Genomic DNA, 16229 nt, shown 5'->3' with positions numbered 1-16229 from the left:
TATTTTATTGAAACTTTAGACGTTATCTTTCGCATGCATTTTGTAAATAATCTTTCAGCTTTAAATGGCAATTACAACCTATATGCCTGCACACAAAAAGACACATTTGAGTGATACTTGTCTTCGATTATTGCCAGTGACGAGTGGTATCGTCTACGTTCAGGAGGAGACGCCTGGAATCACCCGTTGGAATCGGAAGTCAAGCGCTGTGACGTGCATGTGATAGTAAAAATATGATTCAAAATTGTCACGATGAGTTGTGCGCATATCATAACCACAGACGCAAATATCCAAAATCGGTTGTAAGTGTATAGATACGATAAATATGGAGATGGCATATTGAGCCGATTTTAGTACGTCTCGCAATCCGAGTCAAAATATAAAAAGCATCATGTAATTTCCAGTAATCTGAATCACATTTTCAGTTTCGATTGCTCCAATGTACCTGATAAATATACCGAGCTTATATTGGTTTTACCGTATCCAACGAGAATAAAGTATAGCATGGACTGTTATATGCTAGTAAATGAATGGACGATTGAATGATTGGACAATAAATTATATTATTTTTTCATAATATTTGATTGTTAACTGAAATATTACTCATTTATATACAAGTACGTATGCAAAAACAATTACAAATATTTTACATTTTTTATTTTACTTTATTATTTGTCTAGAAATGTTTCTATTAAAACTAACTTGATCTATGAATCAAATACAATTTAACATGAATATGTTTCAAAAACAATCATCATTAATTTTCTTAAAGTGGCGCACATCACAGTATTTGTAAATACAAGATTGCGCCAATCAAATATATATTTTTTTTTTGGTTTTTTGGTCCAAATTACATACTCAAGATAAACAATAACAAAAAAATACTGCTGAAGAAATATATAAGGCAAACATCAATATTGTTACTTGGGCGTTCAAGACAAACACTTTTGTGAGTGTTGTATGAGGTTTTAGAATAAGTTCCGATGTTGGTATACCACCCGCCCAAGTGCATATCTTTCGTGGAATTTTCGCCAACGATTATAACTACCTACTACACACGTGATCGTCGTGATAATATTAAATATAAAATAATTTCAGTCTGCAGAACACAAAATGGTCGTGCGCGACTCGCAGTTATTACGACGTGTAATAAATAAATACCGAGCCCGGGCACCCAAGCGCTGCTGATATTACATATATTATATTATAATAACATAACGTTACAGGCGTAGGATACAATTTGACACCGAAAAAACGCTGCAAACATAAATCTAGGCCTTTCTGCCCACCCGGTGGTGCGCAGCCAGCAGTGAACCGGATAAGGATTTCCCCTAAGCCTGAGCTATGAATAATAATTGCTCATTTGTTTTTATTTTACGTCTCCCGCCCCGTTTTCGCTGTGCCCAAAACCCCACCGCTGCCTTTCGTGTACAGGATTTGAATGCCGCATACGATTTGCCCGGGACGAATATTCACTTCCGGTTAAAATGGGTGGCTCTTTCAAAAACCCGTGGAAAAAAAGGAAAATTAAAAAACTACCATGATATTAATATTATTATAGCAACGAAACATATTTAAAATTAATTGGGAAGTGATGGACAATAATTTTCAGAAACAGTACCTAGGTGTTATTGGTAACTACTGCTTTTTTAATATTATGGGAACTACTACAGACAAACTAATTAATATTAAGATAACTATTGTTTATAAGCGCGCTTTATACCAACTACTCAAAGTCCTTACAACTGTGCTGTGTAGTCTAAGGGTGATGGCTTGAATAAAATAATACTAATAACCAATTAGACTAAATTAAAATTAATTTGAATTTTTTTTATTATTCTTTATTAATTATAAAACTATTAGGTAAGTAGTCAAATATACATTTTTAAATACAAAATATAACTCAGTGCAAAAGTTAAAAATAATGAACAAAATCTAACCTCTACAAAAATGAAATTAATAATTCATTTTAATCATTTTCGAATTTAATGGTTTTTAAAAAAAAATATATTATGATAAAAAAAATTCCTTGGAACTGAGCTGTTTAAAAAAAATATTTTTATTTCAAACCCAATATTATTAATCAATTATTCAATATTAGAACACGAACTAATAAAAAAACGTTCATTTATACATATAGATATTGATTGACAATTAATAATTATTTTTATAAGTGTATACTTTTATATGTTTTTAGTATTCTTTGTTGTTAGTTGATATTTAATCGGTTATACTGAATTTTGGAAAAATAGTGTTTAAAAAAAACTTTTGTACTGACCAAAATCTGGACAATCTTGAAACCTTTTAACATTTTAAGTTCAAACAATTGTTTTTATCTCGGATCAGAATGTTCAGTCCAAGTTTTAATATAATTGCTTGATTCAATCACAGTTAGAGAGTTGGATCAGACATTTGTCTGTATAATCGTATATTAACTTCAAGAGTTCAAACATTTAAATTGTATTGAAATATTATTGATCATTAACCCAATTTTTAGTAAATTGTATTTTAATATTTTAATTTATGGTAATTTAATAGGTCACAAGCATAAAATATCATGTGATATTATTTATTACTCCATATTCAACAAACTTTATTATTAGTCATAATTTATTATTCGGCACATAAAATTTGAATAATCTAACTTACGAACAGTATTGTAAACCTTTCTAAGTTCACATTCAATGCAGCCTTCTAAATATGTGTTGTTTCACCATTGTTTTCAGATAGAAAACAATAATAAAATACGGACCGGGGCCGGACGAGAGAAGCAAGACTAGTGCCAAATACTTTGTTTCCGTATTCTGTCACTATAATAATTATTATTTTATTATTATTAATTTTTTTTTAAGGAAGCCGGGTGGGTTTTTAAAATATTCAATACAAGTGAAATGTTATATAGTTTTTCCGAGTATTTTATCTGAGTTTAATTTTAGTTACAATATAGTAATTTTAATATAATTTCATACAATTCCTTTATTCCTTTATAATTGGATTTTGTTCTTTTGTGCAATATTTTCTATACTCCGGTATAATACTATATGGTATCCTCATTATGTTGTCTTAAATATTATTTTTCTCGTGGATTTACACAATAGGGGTGGTTTTGAACGCGAAAATCAATTTATAGGTACCTTACATTATATGCATTTTGAAATGTATTTTGTACCCAAGATTATGGATTCTATTGTTTCCTGATGGATTAAAAACAATTTATCTCTATCTCTCTCTATCAAAAAAAAAAAAATGTTTAAAAACGAAAACTATTATAATATGAAAATGTAGACATTTCGTCATGCTAATTATGTTTTATTTCAAAGTAAATATAAGGAAATCTATTTTGTATCTTTTATTTTAATTTTGTACCTTTTTATGTTCTATATTATTACATTAATCAAATTTATAAAAACCCAACTCAGAATTATTTAATTTGAGAATGCATTCAATTATATTTTGTTTTAAAATACTAATAATTACCATACATTTTAATCTGCTAAGTATGTACTCTTTTATTTATTTATTTAGAACTTTTCGTCGAATTTTAGTTTTCAAAAAAACATAGCTATCAAGAGTCATGTTTAAAATATCTAAATTTTTACCTACAGTAAATATGTTAAATGTAGTATTTACTTCCGACTGGGCATGTTTAGATATCATCAAAGTGTGAATCATTGTTGACATTAAAACGATCGAATAGTACACTTAAAATTCAAAGAGATAACACTTAACAAATGTTGAATACGCAATTTCAGAATATTTGAAAATGTCAATAATAAAATCACTAACTATTACCTAAGAATTGAAAAGAATTAAATTTTTTTATGAATTATCTCAATTAATACTATATTATTTGAAATACTAGTCAAAGAATCTATTTTATCTTACACTAAGAGTGTTTTATAAAATAAAAAAATATTTTGTACAATATAGATGAACTTTGTAGTTCAAGTTCAACTATGTTCGTTTCGAGATACCTACCTCAATACTTTTAGAGTACTTAAGTACCTAATATTAATACTGTCTTGTAGTACAATAATTATAATTTTATTTTAGTAACTATATAAAGGCTCACTTCAAAAAATGAAGATTCTTAGGTTAGGAGAAAGAACAACTTGGATAATAATCATTATTTTGCTAAATAATTTTACTATTTAACTGAAACATTACGGTTTTTAAAAATAAAAACTGAATTTAATTTTTAAGTTAACATAAAATAAATCTATACTAAAAAAAATAATTTAATATTTTAATCACTGTTAATATAGTTTAAATCTGATAAATATTTTAAGGCATAATTATTAGGGTTAATTATAATATTATTAGTGTAGTATAGTTAAGCGAGTAGTTTCTAATCATAACAAATTTATAACTTTGTAATACGTATATAAATAAATAACATACTACAAAATTGTATTGTTAGATATTTTTTTTTATGGCACAATATAACTTATAAGTTCCTATATGTTAGCACGTGATTGGTACCTCCAGACAATAGATTGTAACACTTTATAATATAATAAAGCAATAAATTAAAACAATGGTCTGTTCTTGATTTTAAACAATCATATCTCGTTTACTAATGCATATTATGTATACACTATACACTAATAAAACTTAACTATTAAGATATAATATTATAATAACACAATCGTTGTGGAAATAGATGGCAAATGTATCAAATATTCAGAATAATATAATTAATTATAATAAATTATAATAAATTAATTTCTCATACATTTTGAATGTACTGATTTTTCAACGATGTGCTTTTTTTTTTGAATTTATACAGGTTTTGTAGAACAAATGTTTAAATCAATGGTTCTCGATATTTTTTGTTCACGGCACACTATTGTACATTACAAGTTTTCACGGCACATCACTCACACACTTGACAACCATAGCAACTTCGGCAACTTCGCCAGAGGTAATAGTTATCGCCACGTGCCTATACATGTATGACATTTCTTGTGGTACACCTAGTCGATCTCGCGGCACATGGGTTGAGAACCACTGGTTTAGACCGCCAACATTGAGAAATTGTGAAATCTGTTGAAATTCTCTATACTTTTAGAAACGACAATGAGAAAAAAGGGACTTTTACACAAAACCAGTTGTAGACTGAATTGATTTTTTTGATATTTTTGTTTTAGGTAGGTATAAAATGAATTATGGTAAAGAGTCGAAATTTTATATTATGACTCTCGTATATCATTATATTTTATTGTTGTAATATAAATTAACAAAAAATAAAAACGCCATTTTCAAACTATTTAGATACATTTTAAACTATAGCCTACTTATAGCATGAATCTATTATCACTGCTCCACGGCAAGTCGGTATTGAGTCAAAAGCTAATAACAATAATATATGATATAATTAATAATACATAATATTAAAATAATTGAATATTAACTATATAATAAATGTTATGTTTTCGGCCAAAATAAATTCAACATACGATTACCCTATAACTAAAGTTATATTCTCTAAAATATTTGATATAAGCAAACCCTGCTCTTATTATTATTTTATACAATTGTGCTATAACTCACATAAACAAAATGCAAGTCTTTCAATAAAAAGTTCTGAGGATAATATCAAATACTCCATGATTTATTCGTAATGAAGATCTCCATAAAAACTTCAATTTACATACAATAACCGAGTATACCAGAAAATAAACAAACAATTTTTTCAAACACTTCAAATCATATTTTAAACGACTAGCTGACGACACAAACGTTAATCCTCACACGGCCGATGACGTAAAAAAAAAACTAAAATATGTAAACAGTCATACAATTGTATTAAAACGGCTATAAACAAAGCACACTTCTTGCATTAGCATTATTTAAATCCATAATAATTGAACAGAAACATATTGTAAACAACTGTAAATATATATTATAGTATCAATTTTATTTGCATTGTTATTAATAAGTCTTAATTACATGTCCTTATCATTAAGTTCGGGTGACACAAACTGAGGGAAACTTGCATAATATAATAAATAACAAAATATTAAGGGGACGTGATACTCGCATATTGTGTTGTCTCCGTCCTACAAATGCGTAACATAGCAAATTGTACACTCAGCAGAACACGTGTAGCTTCGTTAATTTAAAAATTAAAGCTAATTGACTTCTTATAAAATCTAAAGGTAAGATTATTATCTAGGCAACCTCGTAGGCTTTTTATTATATTTTTATTTTAACGCGAGTTATAAGTATTTTAAGATGTATAAAAAATTTACAATTTTAAAATACTCATAATTCGCGTTAAAATTAAAACATAATAAAAAACCTATGAGGTTGACTAGAAAATAATCTTACCTTTAGATTTTATAAGAGGTCAATTCGCACTAATTGTTTAACTAACGGAGCTACACGTGTTGTGCTGAGCGTAAAATTTGCTATGTTACGCACTTGTAAGACAGAGACAACACATGCAGCAGCGGACGCAGGTATCACGTCCTCTTAATAGGTTCATAAATTACTAAAATAGCATTAAAAATATATTGCCATGGCTTGGTGAGGCGCAGTCGTATGCTCAACCTGCAGCAACGCTCTGAGCGTACGTACCGGCAGTCGTTGCTAGCACTCGGATGGGTGACCATCCGGGTTTTTAGCAACACACCCTCACCACACATACAAACGCGTTCCGACCAACCGTTCCCCTCAAACAGTACCAAAAGTCAGATTAATGACCTTGGTAATTGAAACCTTAATTCAAAAAAAAAAAATAATATATTGTCATAAAATAATAAATATGTATACCTACTTATTTCTGAGTGATATACTCTAACAAACAGTTATCGATCAGAATCGTTTTTTTGAGATGATTTATCATTGTATTCGAATTTAACCCATCCGTTACAAAGACCTTGGATGGGTACTCAATGATGAAGCACTTAACTCTTACAATTGTACAGAAGATCGGATACTTTCTTGTCCAATTTTTGTATACCTAGAAAACTCTTACTCGTTTCATTTTTTCGTAGAAAAAATGCATTGATCTTAACTTCGAATGAGATTTCTGGTTATAAAGTATAATATCGAGTTATTTTTGAAAGAAGAAATTTCAAAGTACTTTTCAATATAATCGGTATTCTCAATGCACACTATATCATGGCTAGAAAGATCTATCTGGAAAAACTTGCCAATAAAGAAAGGAACTTATTTTGGGCACAGTCTATCCTAATTATAATTCATCGTTAGCATAGTAAAAATTTCATACTACCTCTCCATATTCTACAATTAACCGAATTAACTCTCAAATACTATGACAACTAGTATACTTCAACTGTTGGATTTTAAAATCCCGAACTTAAATACTCGTACCTTTATCAATGGTGATATTATAATGGTTCAATAATCAAAGTTCAATGATTGGATAAAATTAATGCCTAGATATTTTTAAAGGAAAAATGTTTATTAGTGATGCTATTATTTAGAAACTTGCGCCAACCTTACACGAGGCTTTGAATTAAAGTGGGACCTACAAAACCATCAAATTGATATTGCTTTATATACAATATTGAATTATGCTGCCAGCATATGAGGAAATTTCTTCATTTTTTTAAAACCATACCAAAATATATGTATTGAATATAGCTAATCTGTCATTATATATGTTCTAATTCTAATTTTATAATCATTTATTAATTCTTAATTTTTATTTCACAAAGTTTGAACTTCAATTACAGCTTCAAAACTGTTAGCTGCTTTAAATTTATAAGCCACAACAATTTTAAAAAAAAAAAAAAAGATAACAATGTAAATTATTATTTTATTATTTACCTAACTTATATTTAATGGCACAACTAAAAATAATACAATCTATTAATTCAGAGTTATGGAACATACAGTGGATTAACAAACTATGATTAGTTTTATTAGCAGAGAAGATAATGTAGAACCAATATTAAGTATTTACGATTTTTATCATTTATTTTGAATGCAATAGTTCTATTAACGAGGCAATAAAAATGTCTGTATTAACTTTTAAACCAATTTTATATATTTAATTTAGTATTATATGAGATATTTTATAATTACCTAGATAAGTATAACAAATAATTATTTTCTACTTTGAATATTTCCTATATAAATACGAGTAGTTGTTATGTTGAAATCATTTTGAAACTTATATTTCAAGCCATTTCATTATTACTGTATTGTTTTGAGATAGTCATAGGTGATAACAATGATGCGTTGGGCTTTTTTGTTGATTACTTGCATACAATTAACGTATTGTAAAGTAATAGTACGACCAATTGGTGAATTGGATTGGTGGCAAAATTCTATAATTTACGAAATATTCCCGTTGTCATTCAAGGATTCAGATGGTGATGGATCGGGCGATTTTAAAGGTATTACAAATTGTAACTGATATTTATTCGTATTTGGTTAAACTAATAGTTTTTTGCTATCAGGTATAACTCAAAAATTGGATTACCTCGTCGATCTAGGGGTAACCGCAATTTGGTTAACGCCATTTTTCGAATCACCTTTAGAATCTGGTGGTTACGACATATCCAATTATCTAGACGTAGATAATGTTTTTGGTACAGTTGATGATTTTAAAGATCTTTTAATCGCTGCACATTCAAAAAGTGGGTGAACAATGTATTACACATAACAACACGTCTATATATTATTGAACCAAACTCAATTATAATTATATCTAAATATAATACAAAATAATAATGTTTTAGATTTAAAAGTTATAATGGACTTTGTACCTAATCATACCAGTGATAAACACATTTGGTTTAAAAGGTCTGTCAGTAACGATACTCGTTACGCAGATTACTATATTTGGAAAGATGCAAAAAATCAAGCGGAAGTGATAAAAAATAACACTATAACTCCCATTGTTCCCAATAACTGGGTAATGTATGAATTTTAATTTATGCAGAGTATTTAAGTGTTTAATCAAATCATCTTGTACATTTAAATATTATATTAGGATTGTACCATATAATTATATAGTAATATATTATATTATACTTACGTTAAAGCCATATTCAGAATATTTTCTACCAGAAATTAATTTTTTGTTGCTCTGCCACCCCTTGTAAATGTATAAATTCAATGAATGTTTAAATTAAATTTCAACTAATTATGTAGTTACATAATATTATATAAATAATTTAAAAATGACGTGTTCCAATTTTTTTTTGGAGTTCGGATTGAATATTAAATTTCTAACTTTTTGTTCAAATTGAGTTGGGTGTGTTTTTTTAGAACTAGGGTCTACTTTTAACTCAAACCAAACACCTAAATAAATTCGGTTCAATTTTTCAAACATCGAACAGTTTGGCTCATCTCTAATAGCAATTATACATGTTTTATTAATTAATGTTTAATTTTTTTTAGCAAATGATTTGTGATAACGCCAGTTCTTGGGTTTGGCATAATACTCGCAAACAGTTTTATTTCACTCAGTTTTCTAAAAATTTACCAGATTTAAACTTTCGTAACGAAAAAGTTCACGAAGAAATGAAGAATATTTTGAACTATTGGTTAGAATTAGGAATTGATGGTATTCGAATAGATGCGTTAAAACATGTATACGAAAGCGAATCATTGAAAGACGAACCAAAATTAAATAATGATAATCCAGAAGTTGATTACTTTAATTTAGATCATATTTATACAATAGACCAAGATGAAGTATATGATTTGATTAAAGAATGGCATTTATTACTAGATGAATTTAAACAAAAAGATCATCGTACAAGGTTTGAGAAATCATTTTATTGTTATAATATAGTTATAACTTTAAACCAGGTTTTCTACTTGAACTATTTCTAGTATTATATATATTTTTATATAACTGGGTATGTGGACTCATGTTTTAATGAAATCAAATAATATAGATTAAAGTAATATATTATTATACGTATAGCGTATACAAATATACGCAGTACTGACTTGTTCACCTTTATATATTGTTATGGTGAGTTAAAAGTTTTGATGAGTGGAACACGTGACCACCATTTTAGGGGGTACCACACCAAACCACTCCTCTTATCATTACTTTAAAATTTTAAATACTAATACCATATTAACTTATCTTCTAAAATTCAATTTTCATACATCGATTTTAAATCATTCCCTTTTTTGTTTTTTAATTAATTAAAATTAAGTAAAAAAAATATTTTCGAAAACTTTAATAGTTTTTTGAATCATGATTTTTGTATATTAAATATGCCCTATATGGAATTGGTTTTCTTATATTTGTATGAACTGAGACAATTATTTGCTAAGTAAAATGTCTTTTACCAAGTCACTATCACTGTGAAACTAATGTTTAGGGTAGATAATAATATATAGTGTGTATGAAGGGTGTATTACTGAGAGTAAACATGAAAAAAACATCCACCGTAATTAAAGAAATCTTAAATAGCATACATGTAAACTTAGCCATTATAAATATTCGGAATGGATTTTAAAGTCTACAAACTACACAATATGTATGATTAATTATTGCTACAAATTACTAACTATACATTTAGGTTCTAATAGTTAATAATGTCATTATAGTTTTAATTAAATACTTCTTTCAGGATAATAATGACTGAATCATACAGTAATCACAGTTTTTTATATAAGTATTACACTAGTGGAGCTGAAGTACCAACAAATTTTAATTTAATGGAAGATCATATTATTACTCCGGAAGTTTTTCAGAGAGCAATAGAAGAATGGATAACTAAAATGCCATTTGGATCAACATTTAATTCAGTGGTAAAATGTATTATTATAATAAATGCTAATAACAATAATAATAATTGCTTACATAAAATGTACATTACTCTTTTATTTTTAAATACTATACATTTTTAACTAATTTTAAATTGTACCAGGTATATGTACGAGGTGCCTATATACAATTAAATTCGTGATGCTTTTTAGCATAGAGATGTATAAAATGTATTATGAGACTTTTTTTGAACATGATAATACATTTTTATCATCATCAGTTACGTATTTGTAAATGGTTGATTCTAATAACTATTTGTACCACCTTATTCACACCACTTTCTATTGAATGTCGACATTTCCGCGGTTATTAATTATGAATATATTTTTTAATTAATTTTAAAAACTTTAAATTTTAATTATTTTTCATATATATCAAAAAAATGTAGTGTTTTCTTTAAAATAATATCAACTTGTATGCGTTATTTATGGCTCTTAATATTATTTTAATTCTGTTTCAATGCAATAATTTAGTTCCAAAACCACGATCATCCAAGATTTCCTACTTTTTACGGTACAGAATTAATTGATGGACTTAACGCCTTGTCCTTATTTCTACCGGGTGTATCCATAGTTCTGTATGGTGGAGAAATCGGAATGGAAAACTTACCAGATAGAATTAATTATGCAAGAGGACCCATGCAGTGGGACGACACGAAATACGCGGGTAGGTACCTATTATAGTGGTTTTATAGTCAAGACGTGTCAAAAATACACTCACTACGATTTCAAATAACATCTTATATCTATGTAGCATTGTAGCCGTAAATTAGTTTAATATTTTAAAGTGGAAGTTACACCGGTAAGTGTTGTTTGAACCAATGTTGTGTTGTTTCATTGTTTGTTTTAATATTTGAGTGAATTGACATATTTTACAATATTTTAAGATACAAACACTATAATTTTACGTCGATTTTTAACGATATGTTGGTTTTTATGCTTGTTACAAGTCTTAACATTTTTGAAATGCAGTAGTTAACATATAATTTTAATTCATCATGATTAAGTTTAAATTGAATACAGTTTGTACAATAGGTTAGGTTAGAAAAAAAAATGTCTACACTCAAAATTATTTACACTTAAAATGTGAAAGCAAACCTCGCAGAAAGGTATAAATATGATTAATTAGCCCAATACGAGTTTATTAAATAGTAACACGTATCGAAATCCACAATAATGTGACAATGGTCTGGACACCATAGTCTACCTTATTATAGCCACACCTAAAATACAAGCAATTGTTTAAAGTGAAATGTATAAACATTGAACTTTGTCATTTGTGATAGTTATTGGAAGCCAATATATTATTACAAAGTAGGTAAGTCACATGAATATTTTGTTCATTTATTGGCACACTCAGAGTTATTATATAACAATATTGAAAAAAACATTTGGGCGACTTATTTTGCATAGTTTTCTCATTTCTCCCATAATCTAAAATTTACATTCAAAAATTTTGTCGGTAGTTGAGGAGTATGTATAGCCACATAGGTACATGTAGCTATTATGGACAATCTAAATATATCTTTTTTTCTACTAAATTATTTATAAATCCTACCTAATGAAAAATAACAATCTTGTAGGTATTAAAATAGAATTTTGTTATTTGTACGTTTTAAAATATTACTAAAATATTTAAAATTATTTAATTATACTTGCTATGGTAAGGAATACATAGATCAAAATATTATGTGAATGTCTATAATAAGAAAAAAATGATAATATTAAAAAAAAATTGTTTTGACAGTTTTTGTACATTAATAATTGAATAATACGTTGCCTATATTATTTAGGGTTCTCTGATGGAACGCATGAACCGTGGGTTGCAGTACACCCAGATTATGTCACGAGAAATGTGAAATCTGAAAGCTCCGATCCTAAAAGTTATTTGAACTTTTTCAAATCAGTATCGAAATTACGGCAGACTGAAACGTTTAAAAGAGGAGGGTTGGCAACTAATATTTTTAACGATACAGTGTTTGTTTTGAACAGGTAAATAAGCAATGCTCGATATATCTAATTTAGCTCCCGAACTAATATAATTTTTTTGTTGATTAATTTTAATAATTTTAAGTTATTATACGACAAAATTTAACTATTTTTATAATTGTTATCGTTAGCATTTTTTTGAAGTTTTTTTTACATTAATGACTGAATAAAAAATGGGCGTAACTAAAAATTGCAACGTTTTTGTTGAATTCTCCGTATAATAGAAATTTCAAAACAAAATTTTACAAAAATTTCGAACGAGTATATATCTTATTAGGTATATGCATGTTGGTGCAGAAATTGTTATAATTGTGGAGACCTACAACTATTATCTTATCAGATTTTTTAACATAAATTAGTAATGACTAATGCATAAGTTAATTTATAATTAAATATAAAACTAGAACAACAAAAACAAAATTTTAGTCAGGAAACTAACTAGGGGAGCTAGAGTAGTGCCCATTATTGCACCATTCTCTGAGCATACAATACGATGATTGAAGTTATCAATTAAGTTTAAAATTATATGACTACAATATTCTTTGAGCACCGAACTTTTCACCATCGTCCATATAATTAACGACAAAACGTAGTGGATTCATTTAAATTCGCAATTTCGATCTATTTGTGACAAAAAATATAAATTCACTAAAATACTTCATTTGATTGTCTGAATAATAATTTTAAGAAATATCCTATGATAAATATTTTTAGTAATACAACGCTACGCAATTTGTATTTAGTCTGAAATGTTATATAATATGAAATTGACTTGTTTCGTAATTGTGTTAGTGTTATATTAATTCATTTAATCCTGCATTGACACTGTAAATGCAAATTTGCCTACGGAAGGAATATAAATCAATTGTTTATTATTTTGCAAGTATTTTATATATTGTTTATTAACTGGTTGATTGAAAAAAAGAAAGGCCTATAACTATATAGTATTTATTTTACTCTTGAATTTTTCCTATTTTCATTTATGATACTTATTGTGAGGTTAAATTTGTATTTATTATATGAATATGGCATTCATACATTTATCTTTAAACAATGTACGCGTTGTTAGAAATATACTAATATTAAAAATGATTTTATACAATTTTACAGATTTTTACCAGGACATGAGAATTACACGTTACTTATCAACATGGATACAAATTATACACAGCGTGTACGTTTATCAGACAAAATATCAAATTTAAAAGATTCTTTAACTGTTGTTGTTGGATCAGTAAACTCGAATTTTGACACTGGGTTAGTACATAATAATTTATTTGTATTCATAAATTAATTATAGCAATCTTATATACTACCTATACCATAATATAGGATAATATACATGTTTTATGTAATGATATTTTTTTTTTTTAATATTCTTAGAAAATCAATATTAACAGCAGATTTTTTCGATCTAAGTCCCGGGGCCACAATTATACTAACTGAAGAGACTGAAGCCGGATCAGTACAATCATCCAGTTCTCAGTTGTACATAACATTAAACTTACTATTACTCTGCTTATTTTTCATTAAAATCTGTAATCTATAGTGCTTAGATTTCATAATAAAATAAACAATTATTTTAAAAAGATTTTTAATTTTGAAAAAAGCATTTACTTATTTCAACAAATATTTTTTGGTGCTTTTTACAAAATAAAATATGTATTATATGTAGTATGATTCTAATTAGTTTTTTTAAGTATAAAATAAGAATTTAGTATGAGATTCAAAATATAATTATTTTAAAACTGAAACAATAAAATGTTATTAATTTAGGGTCATATTATGATTGTATTGAATGTGAAATGTTGATCAGTTTTTTGTTATTTTCAACTCAACGCTTTTATCAATTTATACCTAAGAATATTGTTTTGAGGAGTTAGAACAATAGGGTCTTTAGATTATAATTTTAATACAAAAAAAAAGATTGTATGTTACATTAATATTACCTAGTTTCTTACCCTAATTAGGTAATAATGTAATATCGAAGTGCGCCAGTTGAAGTTTTAATTTTTAAGTATTAAACTGCATGGGTATTGGCTGGTTTTTACTGTAGAGAAGGGGGTGGGCTACAGTTGGTTTGGACCACTTTGGGCGAGGATTCACTAAAAACCTTGTGGGGGAGGGGGGTGACCCATCCAGATCTAGTGACGCCAGCCGGCGCTTAACCTCAGAACCCCAGTGACCCAGAATCCAGTTTTTATTTATAGATACATGCAATGTCTACTATATAAAATTAGTAGGAATTAAACGAAATATAAAATATTAGATGATGAATATTGATAATATAAAATTAATTATGGTATTTTTAATGGTGTACAAATCTTATTGAATATTTAACTAATATCCAACTAATAATTATATACTGAACATAAGTTCTTCATAGTAGAAATGTGCCAGAGCAATGATTGATTCGTGGTAATTTAAGCCTCGGTAAATATATGACTGTTGGAAGATGACTGAGCATTCTTTTCTAAGTCAAATAGGGTTAAATTTCTCGGGTATAAAATAACTAATAATTACTAGACTAAAATCTAAATGTTATAACTGTTTTGTATCTTATGTAAAACCATTATTTATAGCTTATTAGTTATTATCCTTAGTACCTAGATAAAGTTCAGTAACTCGGAAACCGACCGTTCGAGTTTCGCTTTAGAAGTAACATAATCAGTAACACAAAATAATAACTAGGTAACAAGCATTTACTATGATGTAACATGTTTTTACTTGTTTAAAATAATATATATTATTAATAATATATATGTCATTTATCATAACTTGATTATAATTTATAAATTAAATTTAAATTTTTAGTTAAAAAATATTCGTCTTGTACTATGACGGGTAAAATATATATATATAATATATATAGATATCTATTATGAAATAATATCGACCATTTAATACAGAAATCAGATTATAAATGGAAAAACCTCAAATTGTAATCGTAGATAACTTTTTTATTAATCGGTTCCCAGTAGTAACTGCTCACCTAGTTGCATTGTGGTTAGCGACCCCCCCCCACCCCCACTCGTCAACCATACGTATTTTATACAGGTGTGCGGTGCTGTTAGTGTTGCTCACCGGTTGGTGTGTGCATTTTGCATAACTGTTTTTATTTTAGAACCAATATGTTCACGACATAATAGTTCTTTACCGAAAAATATTGTTGAATAATTTTTTTTGAATAGCACACCGATATTTAAAAAATCAATTGACAACGGTTAAGTTTTGAAAAAATAATAAAAATGAAAAAAATATTATTTTGATAAAATGGCATGTGGGGCCACCTGCGCACCAACGCACGAGCCGCCACTAAACATAATATTTTTAAAAAATGTCGTATGCTTAATGATTTTTAGTAAAAAATGGTGATTTCGGAAAATTAGTATGTTCCGAACATAGGACATTTCATACAATTTGGTAAACAAACTCAAACATCAAAAAATGTGTTATTAAAATTTTTAATA

At 27.5% G+C, this 16229-nt stretch overlaps 1 protein-coding gene and 1 long non-coding RNA gene across 2 annotated transcripts; both read left to right on the top strand.

Annotated features, from left to right (window-relative positions):
- Nucleotides 1-44: 44 nt before the first annotated feature.
- On the top strand, nucleotides 45-3234 carry LOC111029451. Its single transcript, XR_002604016.1, has 3 exons — nucleotides 45-302; nucleotides 426-617; nucleotides 2727-3234. It is a non-coding gene; the product is annotated as an uncharacterized LOC111029451 (long non-coding RNA).
- A 4957-nt stretch (nucleotides 3235-8191) lies between these two features.
- On the top strand, nucleotides 8192-14350 carry LOC111029456 (maltase 1-like). Its single transcript, XM_022308459.1, has 9 exons — nucleotides 8192-8372; nucleotides 8436-8615; nucleotides 8718-8893; nucleotides 9382-9746; nucleotides 10575-10755; nucleotides 11245-11437; nucleotides 12564-12762; nucleotides 13870-14016; nucleotides 14143-14350. Exons 1-9 carry the CDS (start codon nucleotides 8207-8209, stop codon nucleotides 14306-14308), a joined length of 1773 nt encoding a protein of 590 aa, XP_022164151.1. The 5' UTR covers nucleotides 8192-8206; the 3' UTR covers nucleotides 14309-14350.
- Nucleotides 14351-16229: the final 1879 nt, after the last annotated feature.

Source organism: Myzus persicae, unplaced genomic scaffold (assembly GCF_001856785.1).
Source record: "Myzus persicae strain clone G006 unplaced genomic scaffold, MPER_G0061.0, whole genome shotgun sequence".
Lineage (NCBI taxonomy): Eukaryota > Metazoa > Arthropoda > Insecta > Hemiptera > Aphididae > Myzus > Myzus persicae.
Note: the sequence above shows the minus strand (reverse complement) of the source record. Positions and strands in the feature narration are given on the sequence as shown.